The sequence below is a fragment of the Montipora capricornis genome, chromosome 2 (assembly GCF_036669925.1).
Source record: "Montipora capricornis isolate CH-2021 chromosome 2, ASM3666992v2, whole genome shotgun sequence".
Lineage (NCBI taxonomy): Eukaryota > Metazoa > Cnidaria > Anthozoa > Scleractinia > Acroporidae > Montipora > Montipora capricornis.
This window is the reverse complement of record NC_090884.1, coordinates 50,917,490-50,942,489: the sequence shown is the minus strand read 5'-3', so window position 1 is coordinate 50,942,489 and position 25,000 is coordinate 50,917,490. Positions and strand designations below refer to the sequence as shown.

General features: G+C 38.7%; 2 protein-coding genes across 4 annotated transcripts in view; one reads left to right on the top strand and one right to left on the bottom strand.

The window, feature by feature from the left end:
- LOC138026151 (FIGNL1-interacting regulator of recombination and mitosis-like) overlaps positions 1–24,078 on the bottom strand; it is a 28,861-nt gene extending 4,783 nt beyond the window's left edge. The window contains exons 1-26 of one of the 3 annotated variants that reach the window (XM_068873376.1): positions 23,926–24,078; positions 23,523–23,562; positions 22,624–22,712; positions 21,890–22,000; positions 20,788–20,940; positions 19,668–19,755; positions 19,178–19,253; positions 17,885–17,969; positions 17,080–17,122; positions 16,804–16,908; positions 16,221–16,310; positions 15,099–15,163; positions 14,260–14,338; positions 13,726–13,795; positions 12,914–12,985; positions 11,852–11,895; positions 10,763–10,814; positions 10,191–10,254; positions 9,991–10,072; positions 9,345–9,427; positions 7,860–7,911; positions 5,800–5,889; positions 3,801–3,899; positions 3,117–3,197; positions 1,292–1,426; positions 824–907 (exon numbers count right to left, since the gene is read on the bottom strand). In XM_068873376.1, the coding sequence (XP_068729477.1) occupies positions 824–907; positions 1,292–1,426; positions 3,117–3,197; positions 3,801–3,899; positions 5,800–5,889; positions 7,860–7,911; positions 9,345–9,427; positions 9,991–10,072; positions 10,191–10,254; positions 10,763–10,814; positions 11,852–11,895; positions 12,914–12,985; positions 13,726–13,795; positions 14,260–14,338; positions 15,099–15,163; positions 16,221–16,310; positions 16,804–16,908; positions 17,080–17,122; positions 17,885–17,969; positions 19,178–19,253; positions 19,668–19,739 (1,623 nt within the window). In that variant the 5' untranslated portion in view covers positions 19,740–19,755; positions 20,788–20,940; positions 21,890–22,000; ... (1 more) ...; positions 23,523–23,562; positions 23,926–24,078. Of the gene's footprint in view, positions 1–823; positions 908–1,291; positions 1,427–3,116; positions 3,198–3,800; positions 3,900–5,799; positions 5,890–7,859; positions 7,912–9,344; positions 9,428–9,990; positions 10,073–10,190; positions 10,255–10,762; positions 10,815–11,851; positions 11,896–12,913; positions 12,989–13,725; positions 13,796–14,259; positions 14,339–15,098; positions 15,164–16,220; positions 16,311–16,803; positions 16,909–17,079; positions 17,123–17,884; positions 17,970–19,177; positions 19,254–19,667; positions 19,756–20,787; positions 20,941–21,889; positions 22,001–22,623; positions 22,713–23,522; positions 23,563–23,925 lie in introns of those variants that run through there. The other 2 variants (XM_068873369.1, XM_068873384.1) reach the window with 2 other exon arrangements.
- Positions 24,079–24,406: 328 nt separating this feature from the next.
- The window catches only part of LOC138026041 (DNA (cytosine-5)-methyltransferase 1-like), a 44,985-nt gene continuing 44,391 nt past the window's right edge, over positions 24,407–25,000 (top strand). The window contains exons 1-3 of the mRNA XM_068873224.1: positions 24,407–24,505; positions 24,681–24,729; positions 24,979–25,000. The exon at positions 24,979–25,000 is cut by the window's right edge and continues 40 nt beyond it. Coding sequence (XP_068729325.1) covers positions 24,462–24,505; positions 24,681–24,729; positions 24,979–25,000 — 115 coding nt within the window. The 5' untranslated portion in view covers positions 24,407–24,461. The remainder of the gene's footprint in view (positions 24,506–24,680; positions 24,730–24,978) is intronic.

Sequence of the window (25,000 nt, the reverse complement as noted above, 5' to 3'; positions counted from 1 at the left end):
GGCGAAATCGTAAGGAGCCAATCAACGCAAAACATGTGTTTGTGATGAAATTTGTTGCATTCAATTGGGGAAAGGATCAAGGGGACACTTCGTGACGCTTGCAGAAAATCGTATCGTACCGTATCGTATCGTATCTGGTAAAAAAATCTTTCACACCGTTCACGAGCAATCTTTTTGATAGCTTCGCCACAGAAAAACGATACTTAATCTCCTCAATCTCCGTAAATTTACATGTGAGCGCGAATCATGGCTGTATCATTTTAGCGATAATGATAGACGAATCGTTTATAAAATATGGGCGCGTCTTCCTTATGGAAAAAAAAAGCACTACTCAATTCTTTCGATAGCTTCACCACAGAAACGATGCACTCTACTTGTAATCTCCGATTCTCATTCTTCCAGTTAAAAAAACGTTTCCGTGTTTCATGTCAAAGTTCCAACTACTTTCCATTCCACCGTCACGATACATGACGTATGATCAGGCAGCGCACGCGCCAACCTTGTTCCCAGGGTCCTCTCTCTTCCTTCTCTCTCGAGGGAGGAAGAGAGAGGACCCTGGAACGAGGTTGCGCACGCGCGTGATTTTCCTTGCAGGTCCCGACATCCAGAGCCCTTTACCCACTACAGCCATGATGTCTACTCCTATCGAATTAACATTATGTTCTTTGTCAGTCCCTTTTAAAAATCCATCAATCCATGCAAGTTTGACCTTTGCTTTCAAGAAGCTGACGGAGAAAGGCCGTGTCGAAAAACTGAATTTTAGTAATATATTCAGTCGTTCAGCGTTCAGCTCATTTTGGCTTTTAAACCTTAAAAATCGTACCTTGGCAAAATCCTCTGGCTGGATCACATGAAGCAGAGTAGACGATAAATCCAGTAGCACACACCACACCTTGGAATCAAAGCGCTGCAAACGGGGCGGAAGAAACGTTCAGTTGGCATCGGCAATAAAAGTCCCAAAGATAACGTTAACCAACAGTTTGATACATTTGGTTTCAAGGCGGGTTTACCCGCTAGCAATTGTCCGTTTGAAATGTAGTATCAGGGCGCGAATTGTTCATGTCTCATTTTAGCGGGATTTAGACTGACGCAGCGGATCTTTTAGAAAATTGTGCAATACGAAAACTGCTGAGGAAAAAAATCACTTCGTAGCGCGAAAAAAAATTAGAACGAATACAAAATAAACCGTTTGAGAAGCCATGAAATACGACTGACTTCTTTGCGGGACTACCGCGGAGCTCCGTGCTTCAAGAAATTCCTTTTGAAACATGATGCGATGTATAAAACTTACCACGCCGGTCTCTGTGACGTTATCGCACCACAGATCGTTGACGAGTCCGACGATAGCAGAGTGGTGAACAGGAGGGACATATTGTTCCACTTCACTTAAATTATACACCGCATGAAGACATGACAAGCAGCGAAACTTCAATAACAAGAAAGGAAAAATAATTAGAGTGCACATAATTGTTACAAAGGACTTACAAAAATATCAGCAACGTAAATACACTTATCCTATGACCCGTAGGGCTCTGCTGGCGCAATCCCGTAGAAAATCGCATCGACAGGTAACGCCAGTGGGTCTGTTAACTATGGTCTGTACGAACGTGGAAATTCGATTCTCTGTTGTGCAGGACTACCATCAATGACATATCAGTTATTGAGAAAACCCTTAGTTGGGTAGGACAGGTGTACGGGATGGATAAGAGCAAACTACCAAGGTTGCTATTATACTCTCAACTCTGTATAGAAAGGAGTAATCAATTTAAGGTTCAAAGATGTCGCAAAGAGACTGAATATGAAATTGAGAGACATCCATCTCATGCTCAATCATGCAGTCGTAGTCGCGTTCACTGACTGCAGATGACGATGATTATTATCCGGATGAACTTTCTGATAATAATTATCCCTTTTGGAACATGAATCTAAATTACTCACCAAAGACGAATACGGTGATTCGGGGTCGTTTCCAGGGAGGTTCTGCATCCGAATCGAATTGGAATTTTAAAATGTTGGTTTTTGAGGAGAAGGGAAAATCGGAGAACCCGGAGATAAACCTCTCAAAGCAGAGAAAAGAAACTTAACTCGCACATGACCTCGAGTCCGGGACCGAAGCCCAGAAACACTGGTGTGAGGAGAGTGCTGGCACCACTGCGCCATCCTTGCTCCCCTCCCTCCGTACGACGTTTGGTACGAATTAATATAATAATTTCTTACAAACCGAAAGTTAATAACTACTTAATAATTATAGCAATGTTACCAATAGAGCGGTTTTCAGTTGAGTGTCGAAAGTAATTACTGAATTGCTTTGATTTTGCATTACTTCACTCAATGATTGGTTCAAAGTTCTCGCGGCACTTTTTCAACCAATCAGAAGTGAAACCAAAACCAATCGTGGCTCGCGCGTGCACATTTTCCCGCGCTTTGTGTCGGCTACGTGTAATTACTTCGAATTTTGATTGGTTTACTGGATTGTCTCCGTCCATTTTGATAGGCCAAAGTAATAACTTTGGTTTTGGTTTTACGACAGTCGCTTGAAACTCGCTCTAATGATGACGATAATAGGAAAATAGGAGAAGTAAATTGCATACTTCGTAAGACAGGAATAAATAAAGAATTAAGGAAAATTGGACAGTTAACAATGATTAAAAATGGCAACATAAATGATAATGGATTACAACAACCATCATGCACATAGATGGACGGTACTGGTTCACTACCGTGACGTTGCAAGCTGTTGAAGAGAATAATCATTTGATCCGCTCGTCAATGAACGCTGCTACGTGTGCGATGACTTGAAATCCTTCTGCATGTTAACTGTGAACGTACTGACCGAGCACGAAACTGGTACAAAACGCGCAACTTTTGTGTTCACCAAGAAAACTGCAAGTCCTCGCTCATCGCGTGCTCACGTTCGCCACGAAAGCAGCTTAACATGAGATTTCACCGCGCGCTATTTTGCGCATTACAACAGCAGCTAAATGTGAAAGGGGTACTAGGGAGAGAATGTAAAGCCATTTTATTGTTCATTAAACCGGTTCCCAATACCTTACCAGCCCCCCTCCCAAAGTGCGAGATAGAACACTTTGCATGCTCTATTTGATCATGTTTCTCACCAAAATGTCGTCGTGCTCATCAGACTGTTTCGTTCTTGAGTGACAAACTTTTATGCAGAGAGGGACAAGCAAGCGGCACACCTATACAACGATTAAACATACAACGAATCAAAACAATAACACATGGACCAGACACAATTTCAAAAAGAGTAACATACAGGGCAAGGAGCACTAACTAAGAGGACTCTCTAATCCACTTGGAGTCTTTGTAAATTACAAAATCATGCTAGTTCCCGGAAAGAATAAAACGGCGCAACTGCTGGTATAAAAAACATTATGTGGTTGAGGTGGGACTGGAGTGGCAATGGGCGAAGTAAAAAGCAGTGGGCAAGTTGCGAGTGAAATTGGGTTATCCTTACTCGTTGTAGTGGAAGTAAACATGGGCAAATTGAAAGTAGAAGTGTGCGAGGCGGAGGTTGTCGAAGCTGTCCTTGTTGGTAGTTGTGGTCTTGTGTGTGGTTGTATTTGCTCTTTCAATTGTTGTTGTTGTTGTTGTTGACGTTGTAGTCGTCTCGTAGTTACAGTGGTGATGGTGGATGTAGTTGTAATCTTACCACACCAAGCCTATTGGAGGTTTTAAAAGGGATGTTCACGAGTGACGTGTTCCGAGATTGTTAAGGATAAAGCAGGGAAACAATTATTAACAGTCTCTGTTTAACCTATTCTTTTTAAAATTTCACTCACCTTTTTCTTCACAACCTCGGGCATGTCTTGCAAGGGAAACACACGCCAAACAATTATGTTTTCTTCTTTTGATGGCGGAAACGAAGTCAAAAGACCCTCCTAGAGAAAAAACATTTTACAGAAAGAGAATCACACTAAACGATTCTCAAAAGAGTTAAACTAACTATGCTTATCTCAATCGTGCTCAAAATATAAAGAAAAAGAATACATGGGGACACGGTAAATACTGTTTTAAATGATAGGATATGTGAAACCACCCTGCGAGCAGGCGGCCTCTCCAAATCTCACCAGAGGGCGAACAAGAGAGGCTCAGCAGAATCGTGTCAAGTCTTTTAAGTCGCCGCAGTCCAAGTTTCTGGGCTAGTCACTCCGGTCAAACCGTTTAGGAAGCGCGCGCATCATATTTTTGACAAGGCGAAGGTCAAAATCGAGCCTTCAGTACCAAAATCAATATGGCGTCTAGGAGTGGGCTCCAGATTTGGCCTGGGTTTTAAACTGTCTCCAAGCAACGGCTTGCGCACACTGAATAAATACTTTACGCGATTTCTGCAGAGTCCTTTCTTTCTGGTCGAGTCAAGAAAGGCTCTGCTGGCAGGGTGACGTGAAACTTTCATATATTTGAATTGAGGAAATGGAAATACAGGAGAATTAAATAACATCGCAGTGGTTAAGCTTAAGCAGATACGAAGAAAGCCTGGAAAAAAATCCAGGTTTGAACGACGCTGGATTTGCTGCTTTGCCGCAGAACAGCCATTAGGGACCTTTAGATTCTGGGACAAGGACGAGAACGAGTACGAGTTTTGACTGCCCGTTTTTAGCGAAAATACTTAGAAAATTTATAACCCGTACTATTAATCTTACTCTTTGCTAGCAGTATAGGTTGCTCAGTTATTCTTATTCCTGGTAACTGAGCCTTTTTGAAGATAGAAAAATGCCAAAACTGCTACCGTGTTGTTGACTTGTCCTGACAAGACGACATTTTTGCAAAACCTCGTATTATCACGTTTTTCCCGCCAAAATGACGCTGGTTTGCGCGAACTCACTGTTGTTCTATGAGAAAATCTCGTACTCGCAGTAGTTCTCGTCCTTGAATCTAAAGCTCTCTATTATCTCCTCCAATCATGTAAATATTGTCTTCTCTTTTTTCCTCTCTCTTCAGTTTCAGTTTTCGTTGTTTTTTTTTAAAAGTTCGCAGATAAACATTTACATATAAAACAAGCGACCGTTCTACGGTCATTTCAAACCCAAGTTTGAGTTCATCATGAAAATTTCGCATATTTTGGAAGTTGAAACAATAAAAGGATAAAATACTTGACAAGAATACAATAATAAGCCATAAAAGGTAAGAGAGAGAAGGGAATGAGAAAAAGGAATAAGAACGTGGACTTGAAAATAACCGTTGCCACTGTTTTATCGCTTGTTTTTATTAGTGTTTATTTTTATCCCCAATATTTCCACACGAAGAGGCCTTTTTTAAAGATTTTTATGCTAATTGTCCATTTACATCATGAGACAGTTTCAGAGAAACCGTTCGCAATGTTCTTCCTTCCTCCAAGCATGCAAATTGTAAACTTACAAGAAAAAAGCACGAAAGTATAGTCACAAGCTCTAAATGGGAAGTGGAAAGCAGTGGAACTAAACAGGTCTATTGGGACTTCAGGTATTCTTACGAAAGGGCGATGTAGAAACTCTCGTAAGCTAAACAATGCAATTGACACGCTACCCAAACAGAAACTAAAAGGCTAAACAACAGAGACAGTGAAAATTAACACAAGGTGCAACGCTACCAAGAAATTAAAGTCAGCTCACGAGAGGTTATCAACAGGTGTTCGAAATCGGACACTATCGCTAATTATGATAGCCACCAACGACAGTTCTGAAAAAAGCCCTTCAGCTGGACCCTGGAAATGGTTATTCTATCTTTAGAACATAATTCCAGGTTTTCAGGGCGCATCATGAAGTACTGGACAACTCAGAATAGATTTACATATTTTCGTACTTGGTGCTCCACGGCCATAAGACGAACGAGTCGCTGAATGAGCAGTGATAGGTGAATATATGCAGCCTCCGAGGAGGGTAACGTTAGCAGCTGAAAAACAGGGTCGAAATACACTTATTAGGCCTAGAAAAACGTTAAAATCCTAACTTGTGCTACTGGGCAAGCAAACTTTGCGATCCACGTGCCCAAGGGGTCCCCTCACCAGCCTTGGTTCATTAATAGTGTACAAAAAAAGAACAATACTGCAATAAGCGACAAAAGGGTTGACATAAAATCCCCTCCCCTTAATTCCTGAATCTAACCACCGACCCCTCTCCCCTTATAATGTTGTTTTTTATCGCCAAGACTTACTTTTGCCATTCCCATTTTCGTGCAAGAGGAAAATGTGACGTAAAGATGATTTTTTCATGATTGTGGCCTTTCCAGTTCAGTGTCTCAACTACCATTTTCGCTCATTGTGTATCTTTTGTCTCTCGCTCTAGACATCTTTTGAATGCTTTGATTGATTGAGTGGGTGCTTTCCCGTTGGGCGAGTGGTCTGAGAAAGTTTCTTCCCAGAGAATAAAATCTACTTGTCCAGGACGATTAGACAGGGGTTTTCTCGAGCGCTTACAAACATATTTCAGTGTTAACTCTAATAGGTAACGGATATTGAAGATTATTATCACTTTGTCGGGCAATGAGGCGCATTTTGCGAGCTAAAATGGAGAATTTGGCAGGCTAAAATGTATATTAGCCCGCTGAACATACCGATAAAAAGTACGAAATGGCGCAATTGTACAATTAATTTCAATACTTACAAATAAGCTTTTAAATTTCCTTTCATCTCTTACAATTTTTGAAAACCCAAGTGGCAAGATTTTGTAATTTCTAGCCAGCTTCGCTTGATGGTGTATTTTCATTTAGGGAAAATAAAAGCCATTTAAATTGTAACGCGCCGATCAAATCGAATCTTCGACATCCCCCCCCCCCCCCCTCGGGATGGCGGGGGGGAGGGGAGGAGAGCAAAACCCGGGCATTTGACTATTTTCTGTGCCAGGGGGTGGGGAATTTGACCTTTTCCTGGATGGGGTGGGGAAGATTGAACCGGAAGTGTCAGGTTTCAAAGGATTTTTTTTTTCGGGTGCCGAAGTCGCTAACAACTTTAAACACGTGCTTGGAGAGATATAGCATTTGTGAACGATTGCCTTACAAAGTTCAAAATTTGTCTTCAAAGGAAGGTTTTCAAAGGAATTTTGGTTGCGTAATTCGTCTTTGTCGTACTACAGAGTGAATACTGTATGGTACGTTTTCACAACTCCATTTCATTGTTAAAGCTGTACATTTCTGTGCAACCGAAACTGAACAATTTAAAATACATGCAGTCACAAACGATCTAGGCTCTGTTGTTGATACGTATACAGCACACTCGTGAAACAACCTTTGTTGTCTTTCGGAGTTAGAGCAGCTTACACTTCCTTATTGACATTGTCCGACTCAATTAATTCAATTTCCAGTCACTTTTAATAGTTTCAGGATTAAAGTTGTGTTTTTGCAGTTGCTCAAGTCTGGAAAAAGGGGCATTATCATATAATGGGTCGCGAAACATGTCTTGGCAGTGTTTACACACAAGTTTTATTAAAGACGACAGGAGCCGACGACGATTAATCTTTAGTAGGGTATGACAGAAAAATCCGACGATAGGCTAGGGCATTTTAACACCATTTTGGCCCGCGGGGGCGGGAATTTGAACGTTCCAGTCCTCAAAAATTCAAATGCCCGGGGTTTGCCCGGGAAGAGGGGGGATGTTGAAGTTTTGAGTTGATTAGCACATGAACACTCGCTTGGTTGTTCAGAATGTTTTTTTTTTAAGTTTTGATTATTTCAATGCCCTTTAAAGTGATAATAATAGAAATACAGTTTATGTTCTTGGACATAAATATGTTTTGGACCCTTATCAGAGCTCATTTTTTAAAGTGAGTCTGAGTCGGGCCCAAAACACATTTATTATACCAGCGAACATAAACTCTATTGTTTTATTATTTTTGGCTCACAGAAGGCGATAAGATAAATGAACTTACCAACTGAGTAAGGACTGTTACATGTCCCGCACACAGCTCTGCCGATCCCCATCTGTTTGTTTAAACGATAAAAGTACTTTCTGCGGGAGCACATAGTAACAATTATTCGCCAGAGGCGAGGTGAATATCGGTGAATAATTGCATAGGTTTCTTTAAAACAATTAACTTCTTCATCTGTCACCTCGAAAAAACGGCTCGTGGCCATGTTGAAAAAACCACTTACTATCGCGTTATAATCACCTCAACGGCAACCAATCAGCACAGAGAATTTTAAAAAAATTACCTACGTGATTATGCTAATTTATGTTAAAGGTAAGGTCCTTGTGGTCTGTGATGAGTGAAGGGAGTCTGGTCTCTTACCCATCAGGATACCTCGCTAAGAAAGGAAAGAAATCCTTGCAGGATGTTACAAACTGAAATCACGAGCCTGAGAAGCAACACGCATTTTTCAGGTGTTTCGTTTTCAGAAAACACTCAACTTCGATTCACGATATTGTGTAAAGTTAATATAGTGCACAAAATAATCAAAAAACATAAGTGCTGACTCAAACTATGAATGATACATGTCAATAAATGACTGGAAGCTTGGAAAAAAGAAACTTGAAAACATTAATTTTGTGCAAGAAAAGAAAAATCGTAAATCAATGAGCCATTTGCAGTTGGCGATCACATGGTACAAGAACCGCCATACTGGAGAGCAAATTGCGCACTGGGATATCTAAAACAACGCCACTTCACTTAAATTTTCTTTGTTTTTAGATGTCCTAGTGTGCAATTCTCTCTCCAGTTTGGTGGTTTTTGTACCACGTGATCACTCGCTGCAAAAGGCCTATTTGGTCTGTATTTCCCCGATGACCGTATCGGCTTTGACCCTGTGGAGGTAGGTGTGCATTGTATTTTGAAAATGCAAATTTGGAAAGAGTCAATCTTCCTTCACTTTTGGACGGTTTCCATGCCAGTAGCTGATCTAACAGGTTCAATCAGTAACGTCCAAGAACATCTCGTTAGTTAAAGATTCCAGTGGCACACCCTCCTAAGAGTATTCGAATTCAAATTTGTTCCTTGATGTTCCTTGTTTTCCTTAGACTGCTAGCAGTTCCCTCAAAGTCAGTCGAACCTCCTGCTTTAGTCCCGCCTCGGCTCGCTTGCCTGACTGACTGAGAAAGGACTGCTAGCAGTCTATGCTGCCCGCATCGTCTTGGACTTAGATGGTTTGAGATGTTAAATTCCACCCTTACTCGTTGTCAGTGCAAGGCGGGAGATGCCTTCTTAAAGTATGACCATAAGGGAAATTCAGGACAGAGGAAGTTTCCTCTACCACAAAAATTAACTATGCTCAGAACAGGCCCCAAAGAACATTAGTGCTCGGTAAAACCTGGGACGTGAGCCTTTAACTACCACGATTTATTCTAGTCAGCCACCATTGTCAAATTAGCTGATATCCCTCAAAATTTATTCTGATCAGTAATTTATGTTCATTATTACCTGGCCATAAAGCACCACACATCAATGGCGAGTAAAGCACACAAGACATCATCTTCAAGTATTTTCTCCAGCAAGCAACGTTCCTTAAAGATATATTAAACATAATTAAAGTCAAAAGGGGAGGTGCAGGGATGACGCAGTGGTGAGAGCATCCGCATCCCACCAATGTGGCCTGGGTTTGATTCCCAGACTCGGCGTCATATGTTTGTTGGTTCTCTACTCTGCATTGAGAGGTTTTTCTCCCGGGTACTCCGGTTTTCCCCTCTCCTCGAAAACCAACACTTGATTTGATTTGCGTTAATTTGTTAATTTCAATTTACAGTATCCCCAATAAGTGCTCCAGCACTAGAAGATTAGACACGTAAATAAAGTCCTTTTCCTGGACAACCGAACCCAAAAAATTGACCTGCTCCCAACTGTGTGGCTTCACAGCTCAGTTGGTAGAGCATTACACAGGCATCGCAAAGGTCAGGGGTTCGAATCCCGTTCGAACCACCTGAATTTTCAGGTGTTTATAAGATACAACAATTATAAATTAGCTCCAAGTTGCTTCCCTATTTCATGATGTTTGCAATTTCTTGTACCACAATAAATTAATTCCTGCAATTAGTTTTAGGCCTCTGCATTGAATCCAAAATAAGCTCACCACAACTGGAAAACAGGTCACAGGAGTAGCAGCCACAAGTGCACAGATTCTGGTGCAAACATGCTCATAGAAAGTAACTTCTCTGTTGAAAAAAAAAAATCAGACTTCACAATCCACTTATAATCAGGTTCAACTAATAAAACAGATGTTACTTTTAGACAAATGTGTGAATGGTAACTGCAAAAAGTCAAGCAACATACCTCAAGGGTTTTCCATTGCACATGACACCATCAAGAAACACAGGCAAATAATTTTCAAGCACACCTTAACATTGGAAGAAAATTATTTTATAGTCAGAATTATATTCATCACATAAATTACATGTACCATCATTTAAATGAATTATTATTTCAAGTACAAGACTGCTTCACATACTATTGAAATCATTAATAATTCATGAGAGAAAACAGCCTATCAGGTCACTGATAAAACGTCACATGACGCACTCCTCATTAGACTTCTTTTTATAATGCAGACTAATGAGGCATTGCTTGTTTTTCTTGTATGTTGATGAGCTCCTCTCACAATTTGAACCTTTGTTCAGACTCCAGGAATGTTTTTGAAACTCACAGATGGTGTCTTACCAGGTCAAAATCCTCTTGGCTCCACCTCATGGTTTAAAACCCGATAAAACACTCCTCGTTTATCATGACAAATAGTAAATAACTTAATCATTCTATAAATTTGAAGATCTATGGGAACCCACTCAATTCTTGCATGATTTAGGAAGATAACAAAAACAATAATTATTGTAATATACAGTTGGACCTACACATTTTGAAGGTTTTAAACAGAACTTCCACAAGTGAAAGACGATGTTCCTCCTAAAAAATGAAGTTGTCATAAAGAGATTCCATTAGAGTGAAAGCTTTATTTAAAATAATAGTCAATTTTTATGTTCAAGATATAGGTGGTTTTAAACCAACCTTTTGAGATTGAGGTGACAATGGTGTAATGTGCAATATTTTATTGCTGGTGGACAAACAATTAACAAACCAAGATGCCTTGACTGTGATCTGTTCTGTTGTAAAGCAAGGAAGTGGACAGAGCACGAAAGAAGTGTAGGGGAAACAGGAGACGTAGTCGAGTGTTCTCCCTACTTCTTGAGTGTGCCATCCGCTTCCTTAGTGGTTTACAACAGAACAGATCACAGGTGAGGCTTCTTTATTTGTTTTATAATAAAGAATGTCTTAAATTTCTGCACGTATTTGGCTAAAATTTTTGGGACACTTTATTTAGTGGCGTCAGCCATACATCCGTACTTTCATAAAGTACACTAAAACAGATCAATCCCAGTTGTTGAAAGAATGGCTTAAAACATTTTATTGGTTAATCGCGACCAAAGCTGTCGAAACATAAAACCAACAAAAGCAAGTTCAAAGCAAGCTAACAGAAGAGTGCAAGTAGTTTTTCAGTCGAAAATCGGGATCAAAAAGCAAATTGTTCAGTAAAATCTGGCTAAATTTTTGCTCACAAAGACCTGCACAATTGGAAAACAAGCTGCTTAAAGCGTGTGGCTGGTAGACCTGGCTGGTAAACAAACTGCTGCTGCATTCAGACCGTTTGTTGTGCGTTGTGCTGTATGAATGAACTACAATTAAAGTTATGGAAAGAAGATCCTCAAAACAGATCAGCACTTGCTATGGATGTTGGTATTCTCTGCAGAACGGGAAGTAAACATGCTGGCATGTATACTTAAATATAGAATTAATTTTAAGCGAGAACTCAAATGCTCCTGCAGGCATAACTCTTTCAGAAATTGGTTTGCAACTTACAGAGACAATAGAGTGATACAACCAAATTAAATGAAATGGAGAAATTAAAACACCAATACTGTGTCTTATCTATGTGTGTATAGTACCTCTGGGTAATTTGAAGGCATGACCCAATAAGTAAATACATCTTCTGCAAAAAAAAAAATACTGGTAATAAAACATTAACAGGATTCAAGTAGCCACCATTACCATTACAGTCGAACCTAGATTATCCGGATTTCTCGATTATGCGGACTTTTTCTCTGGTCCCATTTTGGTCATGAATATTTATTAGTCATCATCAAGATCCCTAGCCATATCCTACAGCGTTGAAAAGTAAAGTAAACGCGAGTTTGTTACTCTTCCAAAAAGCAAAATAAAGCAGCGCTCGCACACGTCGTAACTAATGCAGAACTTTCGAATGAGTTCTGATTGGCTTAGAGTTGCTTTGTTACTAACAAGCTACATACGTCACGAATGTTTATTCACGATCATCATGTCCTTGAAGCGTAAGCGATGCGTTCTTTCGATAAAAGATAAACAGGCTATAATTTTGCGATTAGAGAAAGAAGAAAAAGAAGCCAAATTGTCAGCCGAATATGGCGTTAGTAAACGGCAGATATCTGATATCGACAAGGCGTTTGCCGACACGTGTACAGGTATTCACAACGGACAGTGAAGATGTGGACCATATTGTTTTCAAAACGATTTGCAAATGTTTTGTTTCACGATTAAATTTCGCTTTCTTAATGTAATCAGTTTTTGTTCCTTATTAATATTCATATTCTCGATTATCCGGACCCTGGATTATCCGGACTATTTCGTCTAGTCCCAACGAGTCCGGATAATCGAGGTTCGACTGTACTAGAAAACTGCATAGCAGAGTTGAGGCTGGATACCAGAAATTTTAAAGAACTTTCTCAATTGGCAGCCACCTCCTTGATGAAGAAACCGCTCCCATGGCTGGCAATTTAATTGTAACAACCCACGAGTTTCTTGAGAAAAAGGAGAGGAAACTCTCATTCATAACACTGATTGTTGTTGTTGTTAAAATATAAATGTAAGGCTGTTGACCACAAACGATGGACAAAAGTACATGTATGCCCTAAAGTTTTGTTTGTGAAAATCAGTTCAATTTAAACATTTACTGTTTACTTACAGCACTTTACCTGTTGTTTTTGATGCAATGCCAACAAGGGAGGCTACTAAACAGCAGTATGAGAACTGGTCTTCCTTCTTAACTGCTGAAATGAACAAAATTGAACTATATAACATTATTCAATTACAGAAAAACCTCTCGGAGGAGAGTAGAGAACCTTGACAAATTCAGTCCACATGTGACACCAAGTCTAGGCCACATTGGTGGGAGGCAAGTGTTCTCACGTACCACTGCGCCATCCCTGCTCTCGTAATAGTGGCAGTAGAGTGGATACTGTTATGCTACATGTACATGTAAAAGAGTATTTGTATTTCTTTTGCATTACTGCATATTGATGTTTTTGTTTAATAAATAGAGGATATTACATGGCTCTGCAGACATACGAAATTTCTCTTCTCGTGTTGCACTCACAAGTGAAATATTTTTCACCAAGAGAAGAGAAATTTTATATCTCCAAGCAGTCAATCCATGTAATATTTTATTTATTGTATAAACACCAATGAAATACTAAATCATCTCACAAAAGGCATCGAAAGATGCCATTTTTATATTTAACCATAGCAACAGGGATCTTTTCACCTGTGAACATAACATGTTATCTTCACATGTGAAGATATCATGTTTTTGTGCAAAAGGTCACTTGGTGTTTCATTGGTGTTTATATAATAGACAAACTTTATATAATGTGGCATGATTCCCTCTTTTATGGTCCTAAGAACTTCAAGGACTCATATACATGTACATGTAAGAAAATGAGCTAAAACTCTTTTAGAGCACCAAGAAGAATTATCCAAGGCTTGAAACACTCTCTTAAGGCCTTACCTAGTGTTTTCTTGGTTACTAAATTGGCAAAGATCTTGTTTGCTACCAGTACAGACAGCAGTGGCTCCACCTGTGATGCAAACACTAATATTCATTTACATGTACACTGTACCTATAGTAAGCACATGAAAGACTAATTAGCAGTATATACATTTATCAATGATATGACTCCAACAGACTCTGGACAACTGACAGATAGCTTAGTAATAACAGGAGTACAGCCTTTGACCTTCTGATTATTAGTCTACAGGAAACCCATCAAACTGGGTTTTGGAGCCAAAAAATGACAATTCTTTTTCTTTATAACAGCTTGAACAGTAAAGTAGACATGTGGCACCCTTAACACTAGCAATTATTGTAATGTGGGAGATGATTAGTGTTAACTTCTGCCCAGCAAATCAATAAAGTGATGAATTTATTCATGATGATGAACAGGGCATAAAGTTGCCTTTGCGTTGCAAGTTTAGATCTTACTAGTTGAATAATATTCTCTGACAGTACCTTTATTCTACTAGCCATTAATAATTGACTTACCACAACTAACAATGCAGACTTTAATCCTTGTGCTGCAGAAGAAGTAATCTTTTGAGAATTTGGACTTGGAGGTAATTTGCTAAAAAGAGAGAAAAAAAGAGTACCATGAAATTAAGGTGTACCGAGACTGTGTTCTTTGCCTTGAAATTAGGTGACAAAATATGAGTGAACTGTACTGATAGAATCTACATATCTTGCCAACAGTATAAAACTCCTAACAAAAATCAAACTACCCAAGGCATGTGTTTGTCCCTGTGCCTGCTTATAAGCAGCATAAGGAATCAAGCTGACCAATAACAATCCAGCAATTCAAACTGGCGATACCAGTATATTGCCTTAGTTCAACTGGATACAGTGATTTATCTAGAGTATAATAATATATAGATTTAGCCATGCCTAAAAGCAGAGCTCCCGCGTTATTTATTCTTGCAATAAGTTAACCTGGCTTGAGCCTGTGATCCAATCAAAAACCAGTACTTGGTCAGCGATCAACTAAAAAAAAGCTGACCTTGACGAGCTTTAAACTTTGAGACTGTGATATGGTCATGTGATATGGGTCAGTGGATACCTTGTTTTTGACAGGTGTCAATTAACCATAACATGGATGTCCAATATCAAAGATGTTCCCGCCAAAAAACGCTGGTTGCTTCACAGTTCACATTGGCATACATGAAGGGTGGGGAGTGGTTGTATGATGACCAAAACCAAATTTTTCTTGCACAGATGGGTTACCATATTTTCTTATCAACGATGCTCCACACATGCGCCAAAGGAGTGCAGAGTTCCACTATTATACTCCGTGGTTTCAAACAATGAAGACCTGGACAGTCTATTATTACCTTTGTATGGTCAGAAGAAAATGATATATATCTTCAATGCACTTGTCATAATATCCATCATATTCCTATTCACACACAACAAAATTTGTTAAACATTCTTGTGTGCACAAGAAATACCTTGAAAGGTATAAAGATACACGGTAAAGTGGCAAAGATGGTGTTGCCTAACTGAGGGTGAAGGTGAGGGTTAGGGTTAGGTTGTAAAGAAGCTGTGGTGCTGTGCTGGTGGGAAAGGGATTTACTGAAATAAAAAAAAGAGTTTATCAAGTGAGTTGATAAGGTAAACTGACCATTGTAAGGATATTTTAAAGCTGACGTTTTGGGGCTAAACAATTCTGCATTCCATGCGTTGCATTTAAGTCTAAGCATCCATTTCAAATGGGGGGCATGGTGGCCTCATGGTTAGAGTGTTCTCGACTCCGGATTGAGTGGTCCGGGTTCAGGTCCTGGCCGGGGACATGTGTTCTTGGGCAAGACGCTTTTAATACTCCCACGGTGCATCTCTCCACCCAGGGCCCGGTTGTTCAAAAGCTGATTAACGCTAATCCCAGAATAAAAAATAATATACCAAGGACTTTATTTCTTTACTCCCAAATGCTGTCCAATGCTGATATTTGACAAAACTTTACATTAGAAGAAGTCTAAATTAAAAAACAAAAATAAGCAAAAGAAACTTTCACAAAAAAGTTGAAAACATGAAACAAAAGTTCAGACTAATCCTGGATTAAGTTAATCGGCTTTTGAACAACCGGGCCCAGGTGTATAAATGGGTACCGGCAAAAATGCTGGGGGTAACCCTACAATGGACTAGCATCCCATCCAGGGGGGAGTAGAAGTACTTCTAGTCGTTTCATGCTATGAAAACCGGAGATAAGTGCCAGCCTGATGGGCCTTCCTAGGCTTGTAACAGAGACAATTACTGGCACCTTTTTTACAAAATAGTTTCAAAATAGTTGTCAAAACATCTTTGTTATTTCAAAAACAAAGACCATTTCTTCTCAAAGATTTTGCCAGACTGAGTGCTTTTCATTGCAGATACAGTAATTTTTCGATTTCATTTTATTAACCTTAGGTAATCAGTAAATTGGACTCTTATATCATCATCATCGAACTTCACTTTACCTTGATAAGATGAACTAGGTGTCCCACAAGAAAGCGCATGACTTTAAGCATCTTTGCAAGAGCTGCCTCATCACCAGTGGAAAGAGATCCCTAAATTTTCATCAGAAAGAATTCTTGAACATTGTTGTTAATAGTATATAAAGCTAATTAATTTTTACAGCACAGAGTGATGCTTAGTTTGTTGCTCATTCATGCATGGTCTCTGTTCTTTTAAATGTTAATCATTTCAACCCAGATTTTGAGTTATCATAAATTGAATAAGTAAGATAAAAAATGTAATATACTTATACTGTTAAAAATGTTCAAACGCTGTTCATGCTGTTCAATGTGGACATAAATGTACAGCCCAAGTACTGGCTGGTAACTATTTTAGTTTATATATGTGTTTGTGCTCTTAAGTCTTACACATCATTTCTGCTTCTTCCTCAGGCTTTGCGTAACTTGTGCGAGAAAGAGAGAAGAGGCCTGCCCCAATTCCCAGCGTTAAATTAGGGTTAAATTTGAAATACCGTTTGCATCTCTAAAGATTTTGACAGCAATTATGACTGTGTTGACAGTAAAGTATGTGTTCACTGGCACTAACCTTGTGAGCATCATCACTTCCATTCATTCCACAGGATGTCAATTGAATACAAAGACAAAGCTTTGACTCAATGGATGAACACAGATGACAAATCAACCTCTCCACCTATAGTAAGGAAGACATGACCCTTGCTTACAATAACCACATCTGTTGTCAACCTATACATATATTTTAACATTTTTGCAACACATTTATTAGACAAATACCAAGATTAAGGCTAAATCAGCAGGTAAGAGCATTACATTGAATGAAGTCAAAACTATCCCAGGACCTTACCTCTAAGTGGTCCTTGATGTAATCTTTATGTTTGGTTACCAACCTGTCAAAAGAGAATAATATTCTTAAAATCAAGTTTGGAAGTTGCAAATAGATCGTTTTCACATGATGTCACAGCGGCCATGTTGGTGTACAAGAACAATAGACGTTCTCTCCTTTGGGAACCAAACTCTATTTTAATTTTTGCATATTCCATGCATACATTTTGTATTGTTTTGTACACCAATATGGCCGCCAAGTCACGCGAGTGAAAACCATCTATAATAACAACACTTACTATGTGTTTCTGGTGATAGTACCCAGACGCTCATCTACATGTGCTTTTCCCAATGTTTTAACAATGTATTCATGATCATGTTGTTGATTATGCAGCACTACCACTATCACAAGTGTCAAGAGCAAGAGAAATTAAATCACTTGTCTGAGGTAACTTAAGCAAAGAGTTCGGAAGTTTATAAACATGAAACCAAAAAAATTACAGTGTAAATAGTGAAGTAACAATTTGAAATGGATTGAGAGGCCAATAACAAGATTGTTAGCATGCATATGGTTATAGTATACAATTATATAAATCATTAACTGACTGACAGTCCTGAACCACTCCGGACCACCCCCAATGATGAGCAAAATTGTCTGGCATTAGACAGAGTCTCAATCCTAGGAGTCAATGGATTAATATTTATTTATATCTTATCACCACCTAGGAAGACAAGGCGAAAAAAAGTTTAAGAATCCATGTGTCAACCGACAGGTTAGTGGCAAGTGATGGCTGGCGGTTTTATTAACATGTTAAATCAACACTTACTTTTTTAACACTTTCCATGTGTTCACCAATATACTTGTATCCAGATCTCCAATAAGAATGCAAACATCCAAAAGCTGGTGACACACTTTTTGAGAAAAGAAAAATTGACAGACCAATGAAAGTCTCTGTTACAAATGCATGAAAGTTACCTTTAAATAATAGCCTCCAGTAGTTGGTACATAAAAGATAGCATACATTGAACAGGTACTAACTCTTATTAGCCTTTATTAGTTTTGAATCGTATGGTTATCGTAAATCCTGTATTTAGCCCCCTGGGGGGCTTATATATTTCAAGCACGGTTAAGGGGGGATAACAAAGATTTATTACCGGTAGAAAAAGAAAGAAACAGATTAGAAGGTTGTAGCTTAGAATTTTCACTGACAGGAGCAATGTTTCTCGAGGACGGACTTGTACAACTGTAGTTCAGGGGCGCTATACTGCTCTTTTAAACAACCAGATGATGGTATCAATTCTCCAAAGTGGAAAAGCTAAAGTACATGAAGTCAGAGGTCATCCAGCCAAAGATCAAAGACAAATCTGAACTTCCAGCACATGGATAAATAAAACTACACCAGATCAGTCCACACAAAGTGTTACTGTTGTGATTATTTATTGATACAGTCAATCATTTATTAATTCGTTTTGAAGAATAATGAGGGAGGGTAGAGGAGGGAGGGGGCTTAAAATCAAAGAGAGGGGGGACTTAATAACTTTCTTCCTCTAAAAAGGGGGCTTACTTGAAAGGGGAGCTTAAATGCGTGCCTTTTTCACTTTGTTTACATTAACAAAAAGAGTTCGCATGCCAATTGTGTAAGGATAATTGTTCTCAAATTCATCACATCCTTTTGATAACTCTCAATTTTTTGGTGCATTTTATAACCGAGTATTTTCGCGTAATTTTCAGTTTGAGAACTTAGCTTGATTAAATTGCTAAGTTTGGGGTGCGGCTTATAACCGAGTGCGCATTATAACCGAATAACTACGGTACACATAGTCTTATGGTATAACAATATACTACATGTACACTGTGATGTCAAAGTGACCGATGGTTAAGTTGCCATACATGTGGTTGCCTTTTGTTTTTGGGCAAATTGTCACAAACTTCCAATTTCAAAAAAAAAATGGCAAACCTAATTATTTTTTTTGTTCAGTATCCTGACAAAAATAAATTAACCTGTCCAGAGGCAAGGCACCGGCTCCTCTGAAGTTTGGTAGAGTTAACACAGTAAAAAATTTGCACGGTTTTGCTCGTTGGTTGCTTAGATCTGATTCTGGTCTAACAAATCACTAACCATCTGTGATGTCTTGAATATCCTGGTCAGTTGTATCATAATTTAACTGGACTTTATCAAGTAATTCCATCAGTGCCTGAAAGAGAAATATTTACTCAAGAATGCAAAGCCTTTCACTCAAATCTTGCCCTAAAAATTATTAATAACACGATGACAGTATTTTGGACACTTCGCTATTAAAGACTGCCATGAAGCACAATCCCTGAAAGGCAATGTTAGCTTCCACACTGTGATTATAAGAAAGTACAATGTCCACACCTCACAACAACTGACCAGTACATTAATAATTCCAAGAGTCAATGCATAATAAAATTTGCACACTTAAAACAAGGTGTACGCTTTATTCTTCATTGCACCCAACTTTTGTTAATGTTCACAAGTACTATTATGGACAGCCAGTGACCTTAAAAGGTTGTACGTTGACCATAAGATTTCTTTCATCCTTAGGCTAACTGTTAAAATTCTAAGAAAAATGCCAACACACTCCTGCCCTCCTAAAGCTGGTAAGTCCTTTTAAAAAAATTGGCCAGGACCCTAAAAACAAGTTGGACCAAACCCCCATAAATGTCCTCACTGCCCTAAAAAAAAAGAAAAAAAAAACACTAGTTACTGGTAAATAAAAGAGCAAACAGGGTTGGACACTTAATTTTGAGAGCACACGCCATTCGGGCGAGTAACCCTCAAAAATGCATTCGCTTGGAGTAATTATCTTTCATTTTTACTGCTTAATACTATTGAAATTTACTTCAACACTGAAAGGCTCATAAAGTAAATAGGAAGTCTGATTTAGTTTCAACATGCATTGATCAAAGTGCTGTGAAAGTACGGGAAAACAATTCGCTTGCAACGTCATCAAGCACGTGGCAGACTGAGGATTATTAATTCAATGAAAAATTCTATTTAAAGACCTTAAATCCCAAGAAAACACAATGGAGGCACTTAGTTAATATTTTAAATTGATTTTTTTACTGATAAATCTTCGTGAGATCCCTGCAATTTAATTTTATGTTTAGGGATTTTCTTGGCAAAATGGAACGTAAAAAGCAGTTGTGCAATTTAAATAATTTCTTAATGATGAAAATCGCATTTGCCAAACCGGCAAGTGATCAACGATTGCGCTTGCCCAACACTTTAGAGACTCGCCTGGGCGAGCGGGCCAGTGCTTATGTCCAACCATCAAGACCATAGATAAGAAAATTACTTTTTTCCTTAATTTAAAATCCCTGGGAGAAGCTATTGACAATAATGGGGCATGACATGATAACAGGTCGCAAGCAAAAACAAATAAATAACTAAATAAACGTAACTTAATAAAAATCAGGCTAACATAAAACAATTGGTAATAAATCTAAACTACATGTAATTTAGCATCGTAAATTTGAGTGAAGGTCTACCCTGGTAAACAAACACCTTGCAAATGCACAAGCCATTTCTCAGCAACAGCTCATATTTCTTTTTACCTCAATTTTGCGGGGCTGGCAAAAATCGCCTACTGAACTGAAACGAGATAATTATAGTTGATGCACCAAGTAGGCTTTGATCCTCAATGCATACCGCATTTCAATAGTTTAACTTTCAAAAATACCTCTATTAATTATGCACCATTATACCTTGCAATGTTTAAAGGTTGCCTTAACAGTCTGAATTATGGTGGATGGTAATGAACGCACTTGACCAATAGACAACTCATTATCGTCTGCCAGTGATAGCTGCATTACATGAGCAACATAGTTTTCAAGACATTCCATGTATGACATGATGGACTGCAGACAAAAATTATACATGAATATTGCATTAAACAAGCAATCTCTCACTTTCTGAAAATCTTTAGTTATAAATATTGTTTTTAGGAGCACTTGGAGAAGCAGGCTGAAAATTAATGGTTTAAAGTCATGCGAATGAAACTTCTGCCTTTGAAATGACATCTAAGAGCTGGACTACCATTTACCCCATACAGTCATGTGCAGCTGCCAGGCTACAAAAAGATGCTGTGAAATGCACATCATGTGGACATTAGCTAACACAAAAAAAATTAATTAATGTCCCTGTCTACTTTGAGTGCCGCTGATAACAGAAATTTCCAATATGCAAGCAATCATCTGGCATGAGCCAGAGTAAAATCTATGTTTCACTCTCAGGTCAAAAAGGATGTTGTTAATGTCCCTGTCTTTATTAAGAAAATATAATTTATTGTTTCTAACTTGCTAAGTTTTGTCCCACTTTCAAGTCACTTATTACTGTCAAGAAAGGTTGTGTCACCTGTCAGTGTACAAGGCTTAATTAGCAATATTATGAATATGCTCTTAATAATAATTGTGTTTGACAAAGAATGATGCATCATAATGTGTTAGTCCCACATGATTTCCCTCGGGTATTGATCCTGATGCCACACGATTTCAGTATTTGGACGCTGTCTTGGACCGGCTGGCACACACAACCTCAATCTCATCAGTCATGTGATAGTGTACAGCTTGGACTAAATTCTAGCAAGAAAGTCTACTGATATCCCACAAAATTGATATTGCATTATAGCACATGTTTTCCACAAAGTTCTGTTTCCAATAAAATTATTTGCAACAAGATAACAGTCAAGATACTTATAGTGTGATACCTTCATTACTGATAAACAAATTCTAGAAGAGGGCACAAAATATGTGACTACTTTCAAATGCCTTATCCATGAAAAAAATTCTCTGTAAAATTGTCACAAACCTGAAGAAGTGACTGAACTGCACGTAAACTGTCGGTTCTCTTAGTATTAGGAGACACTGACTCAAGAATGTGTCCAATTTTTGAAATAGCATCTGAGACAGCGTCATACACCTGCATATAATCCCAGATAAAAATTATATATTTTATTAACCCATTGACTCCTGGGGGTTCCTCATTGACGAGTAAAATCGTCTGACGATAGACAGAGGAGAATACTAAGTATGGCCGGTTTAGGGGTGAATGGGTTAACATATGTGGGAGTCAGGGTGGCTTAGTGGTTATCTAACGAGCCTTCCACCAGTGCGAGTTGGGGTTCAATTCTGGCTCCAACCTGCATGTGGGCTGAGTTTCAGTCGATCTCTACCTGACTCAAGGGGTTTTTCTCCAGGTATTCCGGTTTTCCTCCCGCATCAAAATCGACTCACAGCTAATTAAGTTCTAGCTGTGGTGCTGTGCTCTGACATCAAAAAGGACTGCATAGCGGCAGCCAGAGTCACCTTTCTATGCTTTCAGCCCGATATCGTGAGTCATACCCTTTCGCAATTCAGGCCTCAATACTGCAAGTAAAGGGTGATTAGCACTGCCAATTTATTATTATTATTATTATTATTATTATTATTACTATTATTATTATTATAACTTAAGTATGCAAGTCTCAAATTAGGAGGAAAAACTGCTTGTGAAATGATCTAAATCAGCATATGGTAATAAAAATAATTATTATTATAATGCACCTTGGGCAGGACTCTTGAAAATAACTTGGTTTCCACTTCAGCTAGGGATACAACTGGAAGAACTTGAGTTGTGAGGCTTGCTAGATACCCTAACGAAAAAGCATTAAATAGTATTGATAAGGTTAGAAACATAAAAAAGTAATAACATGATCAAGTACTAAACACTGGACCCCTTCCACTTTTTCTTTAAGAAAACCTTTCTATTTAACTTTAATTTTTTGATTATTGGAAATTTTTTTATTGTCAGTGAATGGTGCCCTATTTGAAGTCTCAAGCTTTTCAAATAAGACTTAGTTTTTAGGAGAGAATGTAGATGTAATGGCATAGAATGTAGAGGATTAATGTTTTTTTTTAGTCATATCAATAAAGCCATTTCCTTTGTGGAATGAAACAACGTTTTAATGCCAGAGGCTTTCGTACTCTTACAATACAGTCAAGCAGTATTTAGGTTTGAACATGGCTTGAAAAGTTGTGGGTTGTGGGTCCCTAACCCTTTTTTTCATCAACGACTGGAAATTCTTGAAACATACAAGGCCTAAGACCTAAGACAAATTTGGACCGAGCACTGAGGGAGCTAATATATATCTTTTTTTTATCTTCAAACAAACACGACCCACCACCCACGACCCACCTACCCCCCACCCACCCACGCGATTTAGCCTCACCCAACAGTGGACAAAATATCTCTTAATATTCAAGGGAATCATTCTTCAATAAAAAATCATTAATTCTTTAGAACACAATGTTTTGGTCACTATTAAAGGGAGTCCCGGGTTGGGAATTTTCCTTTTTTGCATACCAAGCAGTGGAGTATTTTAAGTGTCAAGAAAGAAGAAAATTGAGGTGCTAACTCACACAACTACACCCAGACTCCCTGCATTAGACTAAGCCATGCGTACCTAGCTTTTCCTTGGTATCCACTGCCTCACCAAATGATTTCTTGAATAAAGACATTGTCAGTCAAGGAGAAAATGGTCCCAAATCCTCTTAATTCCAGGTTTGTGGTAAACAATAGCTGGTACATAATATAATTGACTTATATGCATATTTGTTTCGAATGAGATTTTACGTGAATTAGAGCTGAACCTGACCGTTTTCACTGAGTAGTGCAGGCATGCATATCATGGAAGAGTAAGATTGTCAATAAGCACACACTTACCTCATGCTACGAACTGATCATCTTATTATCGCCTCGTTTATTAAACGACACTAATAAACTTAAGCTTGATGTCTGTCCGGAGAAATACAAAATAGAGCTTGATGCACGATGCATGATTTAAATCGATTATTTGAAAAGGATACAATGAGAGACGTTAATTGACTAGAATCAGTCTGGCTCTGGGAACCCATGCCAGGTAAAGGTGGATTCAAATAAATTCGTCAAGTGATCCATTCATTTTCAAATTGACCTCAATCTTCCCGCCATCTTGGTTGGGTTTGTATCGAGAAGCAAGCAATCTGGGCAGAGCGCCATTCCTGGGGGAGGAGAGTGGGGAGGGATAGTCAGTATCTTAAAACTTGGGGTGTCTGCTGGGTGTTACTTTAGTTCGATGAAAAGACTCAAAAGAAAACATCGCTTTCAGGAAAAACCACAAAAATTATCCTCCCCGTCCCTTTCCCGAAAAGGAAGGCAGAAGAAGGTGGTTGCAGTTGTCTCAATCCAAGAGAAGAAGACTCTCGGCACGAGATCTCCCTGGTGACCTCCCAGGTTAGGAATTACACCCTGGTGTGGATAAATTTTTGGCGCGAAATTGAGAACACAGGGTAACCATATTTAAGTAAACCCTCGAATCAAGTAGTGTTTTGTATTCCGTGTACCTTCTCTACTTACTAAGAAAATGGTACATTTGAAAGAGGAATTTCCTTCAGGTATCTCAGAAAGGTGAGATTTTTCGATTTGAGTGCAATCGCCTGAACTAGCAATGATTTTTTTTTAGATAATCCTGTATATAGGTCGAGCAAATGGCTATCTTGATCTGCGTCTGTAGCTAGTTTTTCACAATCCTTCGATCCGTCAATGTATTGAAGTAAGATACTTATTCTCTGAGTTCTTGCAGGTTATCAGAGCTTGAGGAAGAATATAAGGACGGTGATATCACAGAAAAGGTAATTGACGATTAATAAATCACTCGATCTTTGCATGAACTAAGCCGTATAATAAGGTGCATTGCCGAGTGATGCCATGGTGCGTGGGCTTGATATAATCAGTGCTCATATGCGTTCTTTGTATCCTATCAATCTGAATCTTTTGATTTCCGTTATTCGTAAACGTCTTCTGCAAAGATAAGTTTCTATACCGTTGTTGATGTCAATATAATTATTTGCTTCGCTCACAACGAGATATTTTATGCACAGGGCTATGTACGGAAAAAGTGTA